Here is a 23,890-nt window from a genome sequence, read left to right on the forward strand (position 1 = left end):
ACATTGACTGGACATCCACATTAAAGGTGCAGAATTTTCCCTTTAAGTTCAGGTGTTTAAACTGTTCTCATCTATTCCTTTACCAACACTACAGGCAATTAGTAATTAATCAAAATGCCACAACATCACAACTATGGAGAGAAACAAAACTAAATACTAGTGACAAATAACTGTTTTATGATACACACATACACAAAAATATTTAGAAATGTATAGAAAATATATATATTATTACACAGGAAGCATTTCAAATATAAATATTATTCAATTAATTTAATGAACTTCCAAATAGAAAAATGTATAGAATACATCAAATTTACTAAAGTTGGGTGGTATTTTCATTTATCACTAGCTGAAAGATATATGTGTCATTTTCCTAAAAATATATAAACTATAATAATATATAATCCCTCTCAAACAACATCTCACTTGTGACCCTTATGGTGACTGTGTCTGCAGAGACCCCACTCTCCACCATTACCTTCTTATTTTCTCATTATTTTGCTGTGCTCAGGACGCTTTACCGACACAAAATGTAGGTGTTTGACATCCTGGGAGTAAGAGTCAACAATCAACTATCTTTTGGGTGCGCTAACAAACAGTTATTGATCCTTCTTAAGCCCCTCCCCTTTATGCTATGTGCTCCAATAACCACTGAGTTGTAAAGTTTGAACAGGTTAAAGTCACAGTTGGCTTTTTTGCAACTGGTGTACAATTAGTTTAAATTAGCTGGATAATGTATTGTAGATGTCATGTGTCTCAGACAGGCCGTGGTACACAGGCTCCTGTTGGTCTGTTTCACCCTCATGGTGCTGCTTGAAGAAATGCCGCTTTGAACGCCGTGCAATTTGTTGATTTTTACTCAGCTACAAGAATAAACAGAGATTATACATTAATTAATGATACATAAATCAATACAGTTACATAGATGACACTCAAAAGGCCAAAGCCTTCATTTACCCCCTACATCTGGCAATATGCAGTAATCGACAGTGGATATTCATGTGCTCTACTCTTCTGCAATCAGTCACAATCACATTATTATATTTTATTTTATACACTGCAGCCTCTCAGAGCCGTTAATGATGCGTTAGATTTTAAAGGTTATTTGCTTTACCTTAGCCAAATCCAACACTTCTCCCCCTTCAGCTGTCATCCACATGTCTCTGTTCATGTTGACTCCAGCTCCTTCAACAGTGCACGTTTGAGTCATAGTTAGTTAATGCGTGTATATGTACATACAGTTTATTACATGTATATTTGGTTACATGTTCTGTGTAAAACATACCTTTGCAGCATTTGCTTCTATAAACCAGAACAAGAACAAATGTCACTACGAGAAGTCCAGCCAGAACTGTGGGGACAATGAACACCACAGAGTTTTTGGGTGCTGCATCTGGGGGAAAAAAAATGAAAAGAGACACACCAGCATCACACTTAGTTCAACTCACATGGAAGGAATTCAGTATGTAGCGTAAAGAGATATTTAGCTTAGGTATTGTCAGAACCTACAAATGGGCAAAGACATGGATTATGAAATGTCATAATATGAGCAGCTGCACACTGGATATATATTGCAGAGTAGATGTCATGTAAAATGTGACATCAGGTATTTTTTCATGCTAATGGAAAGACTCTAGGGATGACAATGTTGGCCTGTATGTTGGTTGGTCATCTACTGTGTTCCAGACTGTAATATCTCAACATTTTCATGAATTGTCATAAAATTTTGTATGGATATTCATGGTCCCCAGAGGATGAATTCTATTGACCTCTTAACTTTTCCTCAGGGAACACCGATAGATCAGTATTTTCCTTACAAATCCTGTGGAAAGTCTTGACACCTTTTTGATGGATTGCCCTGAAATTATACATCCACGGTCCCCTGACGATGTATCAAACTGACAAGCTTATCTGACTCTTATTCATTTATAGTTCAACAGCTATTGGATGGATTGCCATGATTTTTGTAACAAACAATTATGTTTGCCCCAGGACGAATAGTAAAAAGCTTTGGTGATTCCTGAACTTTTCATCTAACAACACCATCAGTCCAAAATATCAATTTTATAACCAAAAGACTACAAATCAAATGACATTCTCATCAGCCTCAATTGTGCTTTCTTTATTGCTAATTCATAAATGTTAGCATGCAAATCTAAGCTGATTAAAATAGCGAACATATGTGCTAAACATGAGCATGTTTGCCAGTGTTAGCATGCTAACTTTATCAATTAGTTCAAAGCACAGGAACATTTTGAAAATGGTATCAGTTGCAGAAAAGGACTTTTGTACTAAAGTCCAATATGCACAGCCTTGTTGGTTCTGAAGACATGTACACATAAACAATATACACACAGACGTCTGTACCTTCAGTGGGTTTCACATAGATTTGTTTTGTTTGTGAAGTAGGCCAAACAGGTTCCACGGTGATGACATCTGTCTTCTTTGGAAAAACTGTCAGAGAAAAAGATTCTTAGGACACTAAAACTGCTCATTTTCTTTATCATTCAAGTAAACCAACAACAACAAAACACAATAAACTGTTTTAAAATGTGCAGGTTTACACAGAATGTGAGCATTGATATTAATTGTACTTGAAGCCTGTTTTACAGATGACTTTAACATTTGTGAGCAGTAATGGTTTCTAAAATAAAAAGCACTAAGTGCATTATGATGAGGTAGAACGATGACCTCTCACCTTTGACTTCCAGTTTAACAGCAGAGAAAACATCCAGGCCGCTGTGTCTATGGACACCACAAAGGTACGACCCAGAATCCTTCTGGATCAAACCGGTAATGGTCACTATGAATTTCCTCGACACCGTGTCATCACTGAGTCTGAACCGTCTGCTGCGTTTGCTGTCAGAGGTTATTATCGCCTGCTGCAGACATGTGGAAGGCTGGTTTCCCCTACAGATGTACTTCATGTTGGTCCGGTCCTTGGACTCGTACGGACAAGTGAAGGACGCTGAACCTGTCTCAAAACTTTGGACTTTGGTGGATTGGTCACAGCAGGTGTCTGTCAGGAAAATAAACAACATCACAGACTGTCACAAGCACACACAATAGACAGAATAGATATGTAAAGACAATAACTTCATTCAAACCTTTACTTAAACTCACTGCTGTTGCCCTCATTTATGTTAATGTCAAATTACAGAAGCTGAAAATAAATATACACTCATTCTGAGTTTGATGGCTGCAACATGTTTCAGTTGATCAGATTGGATATCCCCTGATTTCACACATTTAAATCTCTGCTGTCTCTTATTGTCTAAAGTGGACACTATATTATTTGTAAGTGATGTATTAACTGTGCTGTGATTAGTTCTAAATGCACTTTGGTGCACATGATAATAATGTATAAATGGATACGTGTAATTGTTTAATGTTCAGTGGCCCCAAATCTGAACATTCATTCATCCCTAATCATCATCCAAAATACACTGACAGGTTTACTCTGGATGCATATACAATGACAAAGAAATGTTCCAAGCGTGTAATTGACAAGCTTATGCAATAGTACCTGCTTTGAGATGAAATAACATCTTCACTGTTTTGAAGAGATTAAAATCACTTACTTGAGAAAAAAAGATGTTTAACACAATCAATGTACCTGGCACCACCTCAACGTTGACTTCATCACTCGAGGGATCCACTCCGAATCTGTTCACCATACACCAGTATTTCCCAGCATCCATACGATTAAGATTAGAGATGGTCACTGTGAAGATCTGTTTCTGTGTGTCATCACTGATGGAGTATCTGTCCTTGTTCACCTGTGAAGTCCTGATCACAACATCATCATCGCCGCAGTTATTCCTGCACAGGTATTTCTCATATGACTTATATCCCTTTTCATAAGGGCAGGAAACTTTAACTTCTCTCCCCATGTATCCAGCAGCATGGATCACACCAGCTGCACCGGTCGCACAAGTCAGAGCAACTGCAAGGAAGAAACAATGAAAGTCTGGACACACGTTTTTGCAGGTGCTAACCAGTTTGTAACTGCACAGATATGGACATTCGATACTCACTATGATGTATTTGCTATCCTATCATATAAGTTGGATGTTTCACAGCTTCATAATAATGATGCTCATAATAAATTATTAATCTGACAGAAATATATATATTTATGTATGTATATATTTTTTAATTTGATCTGAAGAACTTACTGCAGAGGATGGTCAGCAGGTTTTGAAGGCTCAGCATCTTGATCTTACTGCCGGGAAGCATAAAAATTACAGCTGATGTGGTTGGAAAAAAAAAACTTTATGCAATGTGAGAATGTGTGAATATTTCACACAATCAGCAATGTGTTTAATGTTGAGAATATTATGAGAATATTACACCTCACAATATGTGTTAAGTCACCATGCAAATGCTACAATCTCTCAGTCCAGCCTTCAGATAACTTTGTAAACTTATATTATCGCACAGTTTCAATAGCCCTGTACTTTTGGGAACTGGAAGTAGGACACTCATTTCTTTCTGTGGCATATCAACCTACGGTTCAGCAGAAATGACAAAGAGTGTCTTTTTTTTTTTATCAGACTGATGTCAGACAGATGACTTAGTTTAGCTTCCTTAGGCTACTTGTCCTTACACCTAGAGAAACATTTATGCACTTCAAATATGCATATGAACATAGACTTTCTTTCTATACTTTGCCTTCCATTAGTATTTGTGCAAGTTTTCTGAAAGCCTATGAATAAGGATGAAATGGAGCAGTACTGCTGTTAGTTATGGGGGGCAGTGTTGCACTTTTGTCAATAGTTCAAGCGAGGCACAATGAAGAATTAAAAAAAAAAAATTAAAGTATTGGAACAGATGTTCATCATCAGTTAAGTCAGTTGTTTGATGTATTCAATGGCTGCACAGACCACTGCTGTCTACCACGCTGCCTCTGCTTTTGCCTCTTTTTCAAGAAATACTCCCAACAGTATAGTTTGACATAGTTTTATGGCAATAGTTGATATTTGGTGATTTTGCACTTCCTCTCTCCTCCTCTGTGTGCTTCAATGAATGGAGTTTAGCAGGTACTCAGGCTGATCACAGCTCATTTTTGAAAGTCTCTGTGTGTTCGGCTCCCAGCACTTTTGTAGCTCCTAACTGAATCTCTGTGGTTTCATGTAGCTGCTTTATTTCACTTTATGTACTGCTTTATTACATGTGAAGTTACTGCTGATGAAAACACAATTCCCTGTTTTGGCTGCTTCATACTAAAAGCATTTAAATAGCAAAACAATGTGGGGCTTTTATTTTGAAGAATTTATAGGAACTGAAACTTTTAGCAGTTTGACTCGAGACAAGCACATCCTGTACGGGTCAGTGTATAGGTTTATTATGACCATATCTGGACAGTTTGTGTTTTGCCTTTGTGAACACGAACTGGACCAGCTGGAAAACTGAAACACTGTATGATGGCGTTTAGGTGTGAATCTGTCTTATATGAGAAGATCTCTGTATGCTACAAAGGAAGCTAAAGCCAGGAGACACCTCTGTGATGTCTGGCGTCCCCTAAGGGACCTGGACCCCAGGTTGGGAACCAATGTGCTAGAATGTCAGACTATTCCTTTATGACAGCCTTCTTTACATAGATGCTTGTAATTTCATTTCCCCAGTTTAAAAAAGGCATCAAGAACTAGATACTGTTTCACCAACTGTGCTGCTTGTCAGCTCACCTAATGACAATCCTACTGAAGAAAATGAATCAGTAACAAAGCAATATGTAGATGTAGCAGTTAAGTAATAAAATCACTTACTTTAATACTTTAGAGAGACTAAGAAACTATAGAAATGTCTTGAGTTGTTCTGTTTTTTTATTTCATCAGCAGGCTGACTTTTAGAAAGAAGGAAAAGCTGGCGTGCTCAGTTCGCGTTGTTTATGTCGTCCACACAAAATGTGGGCTGAAGGATCGCATCAGTGAACACAAACACGCTATCAAAACAAACAATATGGATTAGTCCATGCCCAGACATTTTAACAAATGTCACTCCAGCAATGAAACTCTTCTAAGAGCAGAAGGAACTGAACATGTCCAAATCACCTGAAAAGGCTTGGATCATCTCAAGAAACTCCTCCAGAGAGACACTTGATGCCATAACTCTCCCCAGTCTAAATGAAGAAATTGATTTTAAACCATTTTTGTAAAAAAAAATGTAGTTCTGTCACTGTAGTTCTGTCTTTACCTTTCATTCTTTTTTCTCTTTTTTTTCCTTTTTTCTTTTCTTTTTCACTCTTGCATGTGACATGTGTGGTCACGTGACTATAGCACACCTGTGCACAATCCAACTCCTGCCCCGATGAAGGCCACTGAGCTGAAATGTGTTGCCGTTCTTTCCTTCCTTTACTATCCTTCCCTCCCTGTACAAGAGTCCCTTTGACCAGCCAGACAAAGCTGGCTTACTGTTCCCAGACTAACTTTTATCTCACAAGTAACTCTTCGGCCCTGTCTGTAAACAAGTATGTTTGCAGTATGTTTTGTATCTTTTTAAGGCCGCTTCTGCACTGAACAAAAAACTGATAACTTCTGGCTTTTGAAGGCTTTTCATCTCTGTTGGTAACTTCTGTGACTCTTCTGTCCCAGTGGAGTTTACACCCACTTAATAGTTTCTATTTAACTGCTGACATATGTGTGCTCTGGTGCGCGATAGGTGTCAACAGATCACCTCCCATAGCTGACTGTTATATGAATGTTACATAATAAAATTGCACTTTCTGTTTGATGATGTCAGTAAGTGTTTCACCTCACTTCAGTGTGACAGAACAAACCACATTACCACATGCACAGCACAAGCACAGAGTACCTGTGTTTCTGGTCACTTCGAGGAACTGAAAACAGCTGTAACAGTGTGACTGCATGTTGTATAGAAAACAGTCTTATTCCAGGCTCTCCTGAAGATCTAGTTTTTTCTTTTCAAGCAATACTTTTCAAAATGAGTGAAATTTAGTCAAGCTTTCAACAACTTTTAAACATTGTTTTAAAATAGACTAATTTCAAAACTTCAACGCACATTTGTGTAGAAACAGGAACAGTTGGTGCAAGTCAAAATCTTATTGGCAAAGACTCAAAAAGGACAAAAATGGTAATGAAAGCACATGAATACTACCTACAAATAATATATACTCTAAATAACTATTTGCACTGCATCCTGTGTCTCCTCAGTAGAGTGACAAAGCCAACAATATGAGGACTGATTAATAGTTGACTTTTCTATCTTGAGTCTGATTGTGTATTCAGTGTAACAGTAAGAAACACCAGCAGAGGGCTCAGTTTGACACATACGAACACAAAGTCTTTTCTGTCTTCTGAAGAGGACTACAGCTCAGGTTGGGAGTCATTTGTCATTCTACTCTTTCAGAAAACTGAATAACACTCATTCAAACTCAAACTCAAACCAAACCAGTGGAAGACACTGTAACATTAGATGGTGCTTTTAACTGCTACATACACTGTAAAATCTAATAAGTTGATGTACTAGTAAAGTTCAGATTTTAAAGTAAAAATAACTTGTTTATTTTGAGTCCAGAATACTTAGACTAACCTGTTTATTGTGAGTGCACTCTAGTTAGACTAACTTGTGTATTTTAAGTTCACAAAAGTTAGATTGATCTTCTATTTGAGTGTGCAAATGTGGTAAAATGTATTCACAAAGGATGAAGTAAAAACTTGCCGGTCAAAATGTCCAGTAATAATGCTCAGTCATAGTAACTTAGCCTGCAGTGCTAGCGGAGCAGCAAGCTATCATGTGCAACTTCCTAGTGGGAGGATAGTCGGCACAACAAAAGAAATCTGTTTTTTTGGTGGTCTGGTTGGCTTCCAACGTCGGCAAGAACAAAATATTAACGGCTGTCAGGCCACCGACAGGCTCTTCATGGTGCCGCTTTTTCCTTAATCTTATAACACCCAAATGCAGCGCGTCCGGGATTTTCACAGCAAAATAAAATAACCAAAATTATGCAAATAGTCCTCTACCATGTTTTGCCATGTAGTCGCACTAGCTTCTCTGCCCTCTCCTTTGCATGTTTGTTTACCAACACTTTTACAGAGAAGCTGCAGTTGCGACAAGGTGAGGTGAAATTTACTTTAAGAACAACTCCAGTCTGCAGCTGTAATTTCACAGCCACAGTGTACAGTATGGTTGGGTGACTTGATGAAAATGTCACCTATGTTGATGGGCTGAATCCATAATTGTTTTTATTAGCTGATTTTTGGGGCGATGTTTGCTTTATTTTGCTAATATAATGATCTTCAGGGTGACAGTCACTGGTCACATCCAGCGGCTCAGTACACGTCTCACTCCAATCCACAGATCTCATATCATGTGATCAAGGCCTGGACTGCTATTGAACAAGTTAAGTTTCAGGCAGATTTGACCAAGTAAATGGAAGTTAATGAAACTTCCTGTGTTTTGGCAAAACACTGACCGTTGTTGTGCCATCATGGTCATGCCGTTTGATGATATGTCAAGATCTTCACACTGTAACATTACAATGGTCCTAAGGCCTTTCTGACCAGATTTGAGTAAGATTTTGTCAACCTGCTTAGAGGAGCACATTAAAATCTAAAACATGTCATTTCCTGTTGCCAGTCGGTGGCACTATGACTATTGTGGAATATTGTCATGCAGATGTGTTCAGGGTGGGAGTGTTATCAAACATTTGGTTTGGTGCGGCCACACCCTCCAAAAAACATTGAGGTGAAGTCGGACGTCCATCAGACGCCAGCAGGACACAGGATTCATGGGCCGAGCCATGACCATCATGGCGAGGTCGGGGCTCTCATCAGATGCCAACAGGACACAGGAGGTGCCAGCCACGCAATCTTATGTTTCATGGCGAGACATCAAAATTACACAGCAGGCCACGTCCGTCAGACGCCAACCAGATACAGGAGACGTCGGCTGAGTAATATTAAATTAACCTCTAAAATACAGAGGAGTAGTATAAACTAACATAAAATGAAAATACTCAAGTTAAATGCATCAAAATTGTACTTAAGTACAATAGGTAAAAGTAATTTGGAAAAAGTACTTGAACTTTCATTCACTTTATTTCAGTTTATCAAATGTCTAGAGTTTTTTTTATATCCTCCTGAGTGCAAAAATAAAATATTGATGAGTTTCTTGAAAAAGTTGTTAGAATAAAGATTGAGACATTTCTTGTTTTTGTTTATTTAGTCACTTTTGCTCACGGTACATACTGTACATATATATTATATTTGGCTGACCTGCATGGGTATTCACAGTTTCTTAAAAGATGTGCAGAAGTGTTAAACAGTTTATTAAATTAACAATAAGCAATCACAACGAGTGCAAACATAAAAGCATATGTGCAAATAATCATATTACTGCAGAGGTGCGTAAATATGTGTTGATCAGCTGTTAATAGAGACAAAATGAACGGATCATTTGTTTACAACTGTGACATAATGTTGGATCACCGATGTACATGCTGGTCATGGCTTGCCTTTAACATGAAATTCATTACAGTAGACATCATCTCCTATGGTGTAGTTTTGGTACAAAGAGTCTGGGTCATCGCCTGCATCATCATAGTGGTCAGAGGTGCCCTGTTGTTTTGAGGTCCCCTGCTGTGAGCACACTACGGCAACTTGATTTGCATAAACCTAAAAAAGGAAACACAGATAAGAATTCATATTGATGCACCTCTTTTGATATCCACTTATCAGTAATACATGTGAAAGAGCCTATAAATGGTCCAGTAATCAGTTAGTTGGTCAGGTCTTTTTCTCAGTATCGGTCCAGAGCAACATGTGTTTCTATTCTCAGGTAACAGTGTTGTGAATTATTTGTTGGCCACACAGCACGATCATTTTTGGTGACTCACAGACCTTTTAACTAGCACCACTGTCAGATACCAAGACTAAGACACACGTGAGCATCTCTGTGAGGTTGTACTTAGGTACATAGTGGTGGTTTGAGCTAAAGGCTAACGTCAGCGTGCCAGCATACTAACAATGGCATTTCTAATATGCTGCTGTTTAGCAAGTATAGGCCTAATGTTTAATATATTCTTAATCTCAGTTTAGCATTTTATGCTAGCATTTGGTCATAAACCTGATGGCACTAGATGAAGAGAAAAGTTCTTAGGATTTGTTTTAAATGTGTGTTCATGCCAAATCCATCTAGTAGTTGTTGAGATATTTCAGTCTGAATGAAAGTGGTGGACCGTTGTCTTAACCTTGAGTGGTGCCACTTGCATGACTAAAAATGTTTTCACTGAAAAACACCATGAGGTTTGTAGGAGACATTCATGGGAACCACAGACAGAATTTTCAGTCCTCCTGACTGGTGGTACTCAAGCACCCTCTAGTGGTAAGGAATTTCCTATAATGTTAAAATTTGAATAAATACATTTAAAAACATATACACAAAATACTACAAAATTACAAATGAAAATACTTCAGCCATGAGATTGCTGTTATGTAATATAGTAATATTTCTTGTTTCAGCATCAGCCTGCTACATGACCATATTCATGCACGTAGTGCACACATACATCATTCATGACTAGTTCTGGACTAGACTGTGATGGCAGGGTGGCTGTGGCTGACAACAGTCAAAAATAAATAATCTTCTTATTCAGTATAAAGCTGCCTTCTGCATAAACTGGCCTTAGCTGAACAGGGTACATCCACACTACTGTATTTTAACATCTGTCATAACAGAGAGGCAAAGTGACGCCCCTTCGGTAGACCACCACAGGACCTCACTACAGTAAAAATATGAACGGTATTCAATGGTGAGAGACAAATACTTTTTTAAATCCAGTTTGAAGTGTGCCAGGAATTACACATAGGATGTTTGTTTGTTAAAAGATAATTTTACATGTCATGAAAGTACATGTAATGTGTACGTGTAAGACTATATGTCATTAGAAGACAACACACCCAACAGATTCATAAGTAATGTCATGACCTTCTCCCTCCAAATGCTAATGTTAGTTGCTAAAGCTAGTTAAACCAACTAGTTAGAAACAACTAGTAGTAGGGCTGGGTATCAGTGCTCAGCATCATTAAGGTATTGATGGAAAAAAACAAAACCAAGTGGTATCAAAACAAGTTTTTTCTTGTAGCCAGTCACTGCAAGCATTATTCATAAAGAAGAACCTTTGAAAAAACATAGCAAATGAAATACTTCATTGGCATCAGTATCATTACTAGTATTGGTACTGATATAGTAATTTTTTTAAACAATACCAAGCACTAACTAGCGGACAACATACTGTTATCTTGAATAAATCACAGATTTCTCTCTGTTTGAACATTGTTTGTTAACCTTTGAGATAATTTAAGTACAAAATTCTACAAAAATGATAACATGTCTATCGTTTTTAGAAATCTTAATGCAGAAATGTTACATATTATAGCTTTAAGCTAGCTACTGTCAGAAAACACTAGCTAGCTAATGACATGATTAGTTAGCTAGTTATTTTTTAACATTAGCTTTCACAGGTCCTCCAGCAACATGTTTTAACCCTCCTCAAAATCTGATTTTCTTTTCAACATAGATGAGCTGAGCACATAGCAGATCTAGCAAACAGGAAAAAAGAAAGTTGACTGAGCTTCCAAAAGGGGCGGGACTGAGGAAGGGCCACTTATGTCTAAATAGTACACAAGATAGGTTTAATGGGCTGAAATTTGCCCAGCACATTCATGGTTATAAGGGTATAAACTTATTGATTGCAATGATCCTGCTACCTCCCAGCAGTGTCACCCTAAAAACAAACTTCAAATCATCAGTAAGTTGTTCTGTCCCACACATTTGTAATGTGGACAGTAATGACCATTGCAGCCACTTGTGTCCACTCAAGGCTTTGGACTTCACTTACATCTGAGACATCTGTCATTTCCTTTTCTTCTGTTATTTTGGTTTGGTGTCTGTTCATGCTGACTCCGGTTCCTGGAAACACAGAATTAGAAATGGTTACACAATTTGTTTGCATGTATATCTGTGTATTTGCCTGTGAGTATGCGTGTATTATTCTTTTTTTTTCCATGTTAGGCATGTTTCACATTTGTACTGTAAGACACACCTCGTCGTCTGTGACATTTGTATTTATACACTATGACCAGGGCAAACGTCAGTACGAGCAGCACAGCGGGCACAGTGAAAACCACAGCGTGAAAGAGGGTTGCATCTGGAGAAAAAAAACAGAACAGAATAAAAATATACACTTCCTGAGAACACAGATCACCAGCTCACAAGAAACAAAGCAGGAAGTAGCACCAAATATCTGAACTGTGGCATCACAACTTTTGATGGTGAGTGTGTGTTTTAACAGAACACACACACACATACCATTGATAGGTTTGCCAGGGATGTGTGTTGATTGTGATCCATCAGGCTCCTTCACAGTATTGGAAGACATCATAGTGCTGGCCAGCTGTGTAAAGTCTGTCAAAGAAGAAGTTTCTTATAGTATATTTTGCAAATATTCTTATTTGTTAACCATGCTAGCAGCAGGGCTCTGGGGACAGCAGTGTTTGTTGGTCAGCTGATTTGTCCATCAACTTGCTCCAGACTAAAATAACTCAACAGCAACTATTGGATGGATTGCCATGAAATTTGGTACAGATATTAATGATCTCCAGAACATGAATTGTAGTTGTTTTGGTGATCCCCTGACTTTTTAATCTATCGACCCAGTAAGGTCAGACAATTTCACTTATGCAGTAAAATATCTCAATCTACTGCATGGATTGGCACAATATTTTGTAGGGACATTTATGATTTATGGAAGATTTGGATGATCCACCTGACTTTTCCTCTGGCCCCACCTTGAGGCTGATTTGTATGCATTCTGATATGCATATTGATGTTCCCCTCAGGATAAAATGTCACAACTCTGGTTATCCCTTGACTTTCATAGAACTCCATCATCAGTTTATTCTACATCTGTTGCTCTTTATTATCTTACCCACTGACAGCTGAATCTTGGTGTAGTTAGCAGGACTCCACTGTGAGTCTGATCCACACCAGTACGTCCCAGCATCCTCTGCTTTCAGCTCTGTGATCGTGACTGTGAAAGAGCCTAAAGGGACGTCATCCTGCAGCGTGAACCCGCTTAGACTCGTGACCATGTCTGTACAGTTGTTGCGATCATTTCCTTTGCAGAGGAACTTCCTGTTATTGTGGTGGTGGGGTGGATAGGGGCAGTGCATAGCCACTGAATGTCCAACAATACCACGCAGGCTGTTTGACTTCACACAGCACCACTCTGTCAAACAAAAGTACAGTATTCAGTTCATGTTCAATAAATATATATATGATTTTTTAACTGGTTTCTGGTTGATTTGCTTACTGTGAAGGTAATAGTTTACTTAAGTCTGATGAGGTTGAACTATGACCTCTCACCTTTGACTTCCAGTTCAGCAGCAGAGAAAACATCCAGGCCGCTGTTTCTGTGGACACCACAAAGGTACGTCCCAGAATCCTTCTGGGTCAAGCTGGTGATGGTCACTGTGAATATTCTCGACCCGTTGTCATCAGTAAGTCTGAACCGTCCGTTTTGTTGTTTTTCAGAGGTGATTGCTGCCTGCTGCAGACATGTGGAGGGCTGGTTTCCCCTGCAGATGTACTTCAAGCTGTTCTGGTCTGCAGGCTCATATGGACAATTGAAGGACACTGAACCTGTCTCATAACTTTGGACTTTGGTGGACTGGTCACAGCAGGTGTCTGTCAGTAAAATAAACATCAGAGACCATCATAAGTACACTTTTCAGACATAAGTATTCAAGGGTTTTTTGGTACACTTGACACATATTCTTATTTTTAGCGATGCTAGCAGCAGGGCTCTGGAGACAGCAGTGTTTGTTGGTCAACTGGTCGACCCACTAACTTGGTCCAGACTGAAATACCTCAACAACAACCACGAGATGGATTGCCATGGAATTTGGTACAGATCCTCATGGTCTGCATCAGATTAATCCTGATTATGAAGTTATAGCAATTAGGTAGCGGCAGCTTGCAAAAAATGCACAGATACCTTCAATAAATTGCTGATTTCTCTGCATTTAAACACTGTTGGAAACATTTGGGATAAGGATGGATGGAAAAACAGATGAGACTTCACTAAGTTCAAAATAATCTCATTTATTTTGAAGTGAAAGTCGCTCAGTCAGAATTTTACTCAATTTAAAGTACTAGAGTACCTGCTTTTAAAATTACTTGAGAATTCAAAAGTACATGCTTTTAAAAACACTTAAATATCAAAAGTACAAATTACAAAGTACGTTTTCTAATATCAATACATTGCTGTATTGTTTTCATGAATGCATTTACAGAACTAATGATACATTGAGCTGCTTGTAGAACCACTCTGCTACATAAAGTCTACAGAAACACCTATAAAAACTTCAGCATAGAAATGCAATCAAAAACAAATTTTCTGACGTAACTGTATTAAAATCACCACATAAAGTTAGATTGAAACAAACTGTAAGGAGTTCAACAAGTCTGTTAAATAACTGAGATTTCTTTCTGGCTTCAGGGGCAGTTTGTACATTAATTATGTGGTATTTTTCACCCCAATAAAAACAACCCAACATTAATGTGCACCACTGACAAAAATGATTGTGAGATGCAAAATTTTTGTCTGGGTAGTGTAGTAAAAAAGTACTTATCTTATCTTATCTTATCTTATCTTATCTTATCTTATCTTATCTTATCTTAAAATACTTGAAAAATAAGCAATAAAGTCTAGGTAAGTTTAATGGCATCATGAATTTTACTTGACAATGTGGAAATTCAGCACTGGGGTTAATTTATTTACTTACTCACCTGGTCTTACATCCAGTTTTACTTCAGTGTAGATATCCTTTCCAGTCCTGGTCACCCCACACCAGTACTTCCCAGCATCTGTATGAGTCAGATTAGAGATGGTCGTTGTGAAGACTCGTCCCTGTTTGTCATCATGGATGGAGTATCTTTTCTTCTTCCCTTCTGTCGTTGTAATAAGAACATCTTCATTGCCACAGTCGTTCTTGCACAGGTACTTCTCATAAGATTCATATCCCTCTCCATAGCGACAAGAAACACGAGCTTCTTTCCCTTTGTATTCAGATACATGGATCAGTCCTGCTGCACTGGTCACACAGCTCACAGCAGCTGCTAGAGGAGGATAACAAATGAACAAATGTAATAAAAAATACAATAAAACAAAAACAAATCACCCAATGGGCTCTCGTTGTGTCCTCTTGTGTTTCTTTCTTTCTTTCTTTTTAATATTAGGATTTATGCAGCTTCTTATTAATTTGTCATTGCACCAACAAGATAATTCAATCTAAGATTAGTTCTAATCAGAGTTTAACATAACTAGGTTAACAATGAGTAAATTCAGGTTTAAAATTAAACAGAGCTCTTGCACAATTAAAAATGAATCTCAGTTTAGTAAATTGAAGTTTATTAATGTAAAGTGAAATAAAGTATACTCTAATCAATATGAAGATGCTGGCTTACCAAAATTAAAATAATAAATCAAAATGCAGAAATAATGTCAGTGCTTTTAGGAACTTTTAAACTATTCTGTATTCTTTAACAAAACCTTAACATATGCTGTTTGCAAGCTAGTTAAAAAGTGAACAAAACATTACATTATTTGAGAAGCTCTAATTTCTTCTCCTTCGAAAAAACATGTTGGTGCAGTTAATGGAACAATCTGGCCAAATAATAGAAGATTAAAAAAAAAAAAAAAGACAAAAGCACAGTATCAACTAGGTTGAGTCTGTCCCTTAACTTTTTTTGAGCAACTTGATTATTTTGCTCAATCTATCTAAAAAAATTAAGCCAATTAAAAGTTAAACCTCCTCAAGAGTAAGTTTAAAGTTAATACTGGATCACATTTTAAATTGGAATTTAAAGTTTCGGTGCAACAGAAATCAGTCAATCCAGGTTTAGAGTAAAAACTAAACTGCGGTTAAAGAGAGCTTTAAATTCAATCTTTAATTTTAAAATAGCTTTAAAGTTCGGTTTAACACATTTTAAAGTTAAGCCATGATTTAATCAGATTTTAAAATTAACCTGTGTTGGTGCAATACAGCCTGTAAATTTTAATCTGTTATATTTTTTTTTTTAAATCTTGTGTCGACATAAATGCCAGTAGCTGTAATGTAATAAACTTACTGCACAGGGTGAGCAGGCTTCGAAGGCTCCACATCCTCATTCTGCTACAAAGAAACAGAAATTGGAAATATGACTCCCTCTTTATGTGTCACCCTGTCATGCAAAACACTGAACACTTTCACTTCCGCATTTAGACCACCAATGTCTTAGCACCTCAAACTATCACAAAGCTATATGTAGAGCAGTTTCCTTTCTTGTGAAAACTTTGTTGTGACTTGTTGACTTTTTTATGTGGTTGCTGTAAATGAGGTCTATCTTGCAAAAGAAATTTTTGATTTCAGCGGGACTTAAAATTAAGTTTGAAAATAAAGAAATCCATAATGGTGGAAGAGTATGTCATCTAATGTCACTGAAGCTGACTGATGGTTACAAAGGAAAAGAACTCACTTTCACTCCTCAGGTCTGAGATACAGTGTTCCTCATAGTTTCTAGTTGGTTTAAAGTTCAGTCATCAAGTGTTCACATTGCTGCCACAGAGGGGCACTCTATCCAACCATGTGCACTGACACACCACATGGTACATGAAAATAACTAGTAAATAATCTTCATCTAATATTAATCATATAATCAATATATAGGCTCTGTGCTTGAGTAAGTCACTATTTTGTCTTGTCTGGCAGAGAGATTTTCATAGAGCTCAAATTTCATGTTTCATGTTTCTCCTACTGAATAAAAGAGATTCAGTGCACATGAATGTGTCTGAATTATAATACTGAGTAATGAGGGGGTGACCATCTTGTTTTCAAAATGAAGTTTTACAAATAAAATAATAACGGTCCAAATAAATGTAAAATCCACTTCTTCTGTAATAGTTAAACTCCAGTCATCTCTAAAAATCTCAAAAGTAGCCCACATGAAACATACTCAATATTTAGAAGTTGTAATTGTTATTTTGTGGCAGTATAACATCCTTCAGTAGGGTTGCACCAGTGGTGAACAAAGTACTCAACCCCAGTACTTGAGTCAAAGTATAGATACTCCTGGTCAAATATTACTCAACTACAAGTGAAAGTTGCTCAGTCAAAATTTTACTTGAGTTAAAGTACTAGAGTACTTGGTTTTAAAAATACTTAAGTATTCAAAAGTACATGTTTATAAAAATACTTAAGTATTCAAAAGTACAAATTACAAAGTAATTTCAATATTCAAATTAAATTCAAATTCAAATTTCAATTCAAATCAATACATGCTGTATTGTTTTCATGATGCATTTACAGAAGCAGAACCATCTAATGATGCACTGACCTGCTTGTAGAACCACTCTGCTACACAAAGCCTATAGAAATACCTATAAAAACTTCAGCATAGAAATACAATCAAAACCAAAAAGGACAGCTATTTTCATTTTCTGATGTAACTGTATTAAAATCACTGCATAAAATTAGATTGAAGATAACTGTAAGGAGTTCAACAAGTCTGTTAAATAACAGATTTCTTTCTGTCTTCAGAGGCAGTATATACATAAATTATACTGTATTTTTCACCCCAATAAAACAATCCAACTTTAAAAGCTACCTGGAAAAATGAATAATTATAATAACATCTTGAGATTTAATTTTGTCTTTCTCCTGCCGTCACCATTACAGCTTTTTGTTTGAATGAAAGAGGGAGAGTTTGCTTGTTCTTGTTACAGAGAGCGCCTGGATGATGTATTTCCACTTTTACATCAGTCCCATTTGAGAGGAGCTACTGTGATTGGTTTCTTTCTGTGAGGAACACAGCATGTGACCAACTGTATTTTAGAAAAGAAAAACAGCAACAGCTGACTTCAACGATGTGCTCAGTCAAAAAGTAACGACAACCTTCCTAGAAATGTAGTGGAGTCAAAAGTACAATATTTGTCTTTGAAATGTAGTGGAGTGAAAGTCAGAAGTTTCCAAAAAAACAAATACTCAAGTAAAGTACAGATACTCAAAAAATGTACTTAAGTACAGTACTCAAGTAAATGTACTTCGTTACTGTCCACCACTGGGTTGCACACCATTCATTTCAGAAATGAACAACTAACAAATACAATATTACATCACACTGTACACATTCAAGACTTAACTAAGTCATTCACAGATATTCTTCAACCTGTCAGTACTCTCACGCATACATTCATACATATTTTATTTTATTTTCTGCATTACAGTATACAACTTTTTGTAATTTCAGTGTCTACTTTTAATTGACCTAACCTTTTTTCAATTTTAGTGTAAACTAAAACTATATTAAAGGGGCAATGCAGCACTTTAGCAATGCTCCTCCAAAAGATAAGGTGAATGTCACAGGTGAAACATGTTTAGAAGAGTTCAGATTGAAGCAGAGGAGGAGGAAATATTCTCATGTTTAGTTCCCATGAGTCAAACTCCCAAAACAAGATCCTACATTTCTCATCATGCAACCAATAGCATCTTTCAGTACAACATGCCTCCTTGCTAAATGCCCACAAACTCCACTCCAGGTTTTCTGAAAGTCTAAATTTGTAGAAACTGATGACATCATCATCATCATTTAGGGCCACATACTGTAAGAGAATTTCTTTCACAGCCAGGTTAAGGAGAAATTCACAGAACGCCATGATGCATTTATGGTGGGACTGTAACAATCTCTAGATTAGAATTATTTTATTTTGTCACTTAGATCAGAGAAAATTAGGTTTAAAATAGTAATTTCAGGTTTAAAATTAAGCAAGGTCTGTTACATAATAAAAACAAAAACAAAAAAAAACAATCTCTCTTAAGTAAATAAAAAGATAAAAAAGAAAAAAAGAAAGAAAAAATCAAGTTGAGTGCTGTCAGGACGTATAAAAGACGGGGAAAACTTTTGGCTGCTATTCTTGACAAAACATTACATTGTTTGCTAGCAAGCTAAAAAGTAAAAAGACAGAGATTTTGTTTGCTAGCTAGCTTGCTAAAAAAAGAATAACAAAACATTACACTGCTTGCCTATAAGCTAAAAAGTTGAACAAACATATTGTTTGCTAGCCAGCTCAAAAGTTAGTTAGCCTACTTATGATAGCCTGGCAAAGAAACACTATTTTCTGTGCCTTTCTGGAAAAATGTTGGTTTAATTAATGGGGCTATATGGCTATATGGGGACTTAATTCACTTTAAGCTGATATTAAAATTTGGTGCAACATGATTTAAAGTTGAATTATGATTTAATCCAGTTTAACAATTAATTCTTGTTGGTGCAACCCAGCTTCCAAATAAAACAACTACTATACCTCTGTAACAGAAAGACAAGGACCTATTATCTATTTAACCATCTAGAGGCATGTAAAGGCCAACGCATTTTCTTTATGTAGGGCAGCCCATGGCACTGCATCACATTTCTCTGCTAGATAGGTGCCCTATAGGCCACTTTTTCACATTTTGTCCAGTGGAAGGCCACCTTAGAGGGCACTTTATCATTTTCATCTACTTTAAGGGCCCTTTGTCAGTCTTTTTTCAATTATGGGACCCCTGAGTACACCACTGCTATGGATACTTCAGACTCATGGTCAGGGCCATAGATTCTAACACAAAAACCTGAATCAGATCAAAGATTAATGATTTAAGGCCTGGTCATATACATGCATATGCGAATGTGGGGAAGGGGCCATTGCCTGCCGAGGTGAACATCTCTGGTTAAGCTATGCTATTGGTTAAGTTCACCAAAAAGTAAAGTAGAACTCAATGAAATGAAAGGATGCAAATTCATGGCCCACGCTCCTGTGTGACCGAGCATTCAGGCAGGTTAGAAATAATGTTCAACCAAACCACCCAGTAGGTCTACCCCTGTGCTACTAGGGCAGTGTTTCTCAAGTGGGGGGGTACCTCTGTGAGTACTGCAGGGGGTAGGATTTTTAAAAAATGTATAAAATATCAGTCATGATCAATTCCTTATATAATAACGCTATGATAAGTTCAATAAAAAAAAAAAAAAAATGTAAGTTTGATTGAACCACATTTTATATTCAGTATTCCTATTTTCAATGCAGTTGTTGACGACAGAAAACTGAGCTGCTGTAAAACCTCAAAGAAGAAGAAAGAAACTCTGTGAGCGTGAAGCCGATTTCTGCATTGAATGACACATGACAAATATGCTTTAATGGGATTTATTGTACTAAGGGATTGGGAGGATGTAGACCTATATGTGAACTTCACTGAGAACATCAATCTCTCTGAGGGCAGCTTCATCACATCTGTTTTTTCCCTTTGGACCCCCCTGTAAAAACCAGACATACTTACAACCTAAAATATTGTGCCACCGTTTCAAACTTCTGACCCCACCCTGGCCAGTGCATTATAAAATGCCAGTGGTGGTATATGTGGGTGAAAGCATGCGTGTGTTTTCCCTGAGCTCAGCCATTCCCTCGACTCCAGCTGACCGCTCAGCTGTGCCTCTCGCATACTGCAGCACAAACTGTTTCCATATCGCACACACTCTCACACCGAAAGGTTAACATTAAGACCCCTGCGCAGAGGGATAAGTGTGTCCCGAATTAGCGAGGATGCCAAGGCGAGCTGAGCTGTTGCCAGGTTAGGTTGCCAAGGGGTTTTGGACGTTGCTACGGTGGGTTTGGGTTTCTGCAGTGTGGCCTGTTTGCATGTCGGCAGTGTGCAGGGCGCGTGTGCTGTGGTCTTCTCAAACTACAACCCAAGACAAACACACACACACACACACACACACACACACACACACACACACAGCCCTTTGTGTGTATAAAGGAGAAACCATTACAAATAGATGATCCTCTCCAGTCTTTAACCTGAGAAAGAAATTAACATAAAAAGGCAATATATTGCCGTTGGACATGCAATAATGAGTGTAGTCCAAATAGCAAGTTAGAACCATAGACTGTATATTAAATAGGCTGTAATCCTGTTTAATATATGATCCATAGTTGAAGCAAGTTGTCTTCCCAAACACAGCAGAGACAGGCAGGCTGCAGGAGTTCTGCAGGAGCACAAGATTTGCGCAGCCACCTAAACTGGCAATAAAAACAACTGTAAGTTGATCAGCTGTTTATAACTGTTAGTTGTCTGTCAGTGTGAAGTTATGCCCATTATCCTGAAAACAAAAGCTCACTGCTCTGATATGACTGCCTGCCAGACTCCATTAACATTTTGTTCAGTTTAACAGTTAGATTATTAATGATTTCTTACACAGACTTTTATTCATTCTTCAAAAATTTGGCATTAATTTGAATTCTGAATAATGTGAAATTTGCATTTATGTCAAGTGAAGTATTTCAACATGTTTCCTTGATCTCTGATGAGACACTGTGGTCATTTTATAATTTACATATACTATTTAAGTTTATTTAGTCTCATAATCCTAGAAAGTTTCTATGTATTTTGAGAAAATACTAATTATTTCAATAAAGTTTCTCTTTATAATGACTTACTGGGTCTTCTTTTATTTCATCAAATTGGCAGTAATGGGCAGGGAAAGATAGCACATGGACAGCAGCACAATGAAACTTTTTGTAGAGGAGATGAGTAAAACACAGATCTAGCTGTTAGCAGAGTCTCCAGTCTGCAGTGTAAACCACAGAATTGTAGAGACTTTAAGATCAAATAAAGTTTATATCATGTCCTCAACACTTTTGCCCATATTTGCGCACTCCCCTCCTCACACTCGTCCACATGAGTATTTTCTTTCTTGCTTGCAATTTCTCTGCTGCGAGCTTGTGTTTTCCAGCGGTTCATAAGAGGCTTGGGAGACTCTGTAGACTGAAAAAGGCAGAGAAGAAAATGGTGAAATTAGTTTGGGCAGTGTGAGTGAGGCATTAAGGCTATGTCACTCAAAGCAAACATGCACTAAATTATGCAGAACTTTAAGCCTTAATACAATTCAAATGGACGAGCCTTTCTGAAATAAAGTTCGCCTCCTTGTTGTGACAAACAGCAACATACCGAGAATCAAGAACATTTATTTCCACTCGATATCCTCCCTTGTTCCTTTGTGTCAAGTTGACACAAACACAGGAAGGTCACTATGACAATCAGATAAGAATTCCTCCTATGTTAAGGGCATACTATCTGCAGTGAAAATAAATCTAGAAAAGTAGCCGGTCCCAAAAATGAATCAAGTTGAGTTGAGCCAAGCTCAGCCATACCTTGCAACGGAAATGAAGTGTTTCTCCCACTCTCTGTGCTCTGGTGGTGGCATTACTGCAAAAGACATAAAACAAATCCACAATCATACACCTGCGCATTGAAAATGATCCTTGACAGGTTTTGAAAAAAGGAGGATTAGAGCTTGATTTCATTCTTTAGTACAGTTTGTTTGTGTGTGTGGGAGGAGACATCCTCACATTCACGGTCTTCCTGAGGAAAGAGGGAAAGCGTCGCGCGCACACACACACACACACACACACACACACACACACACAAACACACACACACACACACTGTAGCGACTTCAAAGAACAAAAGAGTCCCTAGGCTGAGGCCGGGCCTTCCACTTTGTGTGACACGCTTAACGGAAAAAAAAACACTGAGATACGGAAAATTTATTTAACCTTTTATTAACGAAAAAGAATAATCAACTTATGATACCCACAAACTCATAATCAAAATGATCACAGTGATCAAAGGAAATAGCGGTCAACAAAAAATACGGCGACCCCGCTCACCCTCTCTCACTCTAGCCACACACGCACAAAGGAGGTGAGCAGGTGCCTATATTAACTTGACATCCCCGCCCACATCCACTTGACCTACATATTCCGTCATCAACAAGATCACGCAAACCTAAACAATAACAAACACCAATATTTAAACCACCTAGAAAAATCCCTTCAATCTCATTCATGGGTCCTACACACACACACACACACAACTGCTGACAGCAGTCAGAGGGAGAGGTGCACACACACCCCTCTAAGGTCATTCATGCACTTCTTTCATCTCTCCACCCGTCAAGCTCTCGTAGTCCCAGCCATCCATCCATCTGACTGAAGTTATCTCTTTGACAGCCAAGTTCCTGCTGCCATGGGGCGGCATGAGACCCCTGAGTCAACTGAGATTCTTCCAGTCAAGCAATGTGCATTATATTATAAAACTGATAGAAGCTTACAAAAATGCAAAAAGAAAACATTTAAATGGGGAATTATGAATAGCTGGACTCATAAATAGATTTTTATATTAGCTGACGCATTTCATAAAAAAAATCCTCATGACAACATGGTGATTTTGCAGCCTCATTGTACAGAGAGCAATGAAACAGCTTGACAGGCTGTAAATGTTACGAATCGAGTCTCTAAATTACCACAAACCACAAAACTAACTGTGACGGACACAGAGAAGAGTGATAGAAATGGAGCGCAGGTGACGTGCTGTCGGCCTCTTCACCAGAGTGCACTGTGGAGCACACAGGGCAGGTGAGGCTGGTTTGTTTGCTTGTGCTTGTTATTTGTCACTTACAGATTCAGATTGTTATTGGAAGTGTCTGACAACATTATGGAAAGGAATGCATAAGACAGACCTTTTTTTAAAGAAACATTTTGTTCAAACTAGAAACAGCTGTTCATTTGCTCTTGCCAAACTCCCCAGACTCCTTTTGCAAAACATTATCGTCATCAGCTTCGATCAGATTCAACAGAAACAAAATAAAACTTACCAAAAAATGTCTTGGTTCATCTTTCCACTGTTTCAACAAGTACCAGCTCTGGTTTGGCTGAAATAAATCCTTAATTCATGGCGTGAAGGAGCATGGAGAGTACAGGCCTGAGAAGAGAAGCTCCAATGAAGACAGGCGT

General features: G+C 37.8%; 2 protein-coding genes across 2 annotated transcripts; both read right to left on the reverse strand.

Moving 5' to 3' along the window:
* Positions 1–725: 725 nt before the first annotated feature.
* Positions 726–4,218, reverse strand: LOC146330501 (polymeric immunoglobulin receptor-like). The gene is made up of 6 exons (XM_084714490.1): positions 4,182–4,218; positions 3,620–3,949; positions 2,702–3,022; positions 1,289–1,396; positions 1,118–1,188; positions 726–866 (listed from the first exon to the last, which is right to left on the reverse strand). The coding sequence occupies exons 1-6, from the start codon at positions 4,216–4,218 to the stop codon at positions 726–728; spliced, it is 1,008 nt and encodes a 335-aa protein (XP_084570616.1).
* Positions 4,219–9,179: 4,961 nt separating this feature from the next.
* LOC146330502 (polymeric immunoglobulin receptor-like) lies at positions 9,180–15,193 on the reverse strand (the record flags this gene model as incomplete). Its single annotated transcript, XM_084714491.1, has 7 exons — positions 9,180–9,638; positions 11,864–11,934; positions 12,068–12,172; positions 12,334–12,429; positions 12,953–13,252; positions 13,390–13,710; positions 14,815–15,193. Coding segments are annotated over 7 exons (1,443 nt in total), but the record flags the coding sequence as incomplete, so codon positions are not given.
* Positions 15,194–23,890: the final 8,697 nt, after the last annotated feature.

This window comes from Lutjanus erythropterus, chromosome 3 (genome assembly GCF_056507025.1).
Source record: "Lutjanus erythropterus isolate fLutEry1 chromosome 3, fLutEry1.hap2, whole genome shotgun sequence".
In the NCBI taxonomy this organism is placed as follows: domain Eukaryota; kingdom Metazoa; phylum Chordata; class Actinopteri; order Lutjaniformes; family Lutjanidae; genus Lutjanus; species Lutjanus erythropterus.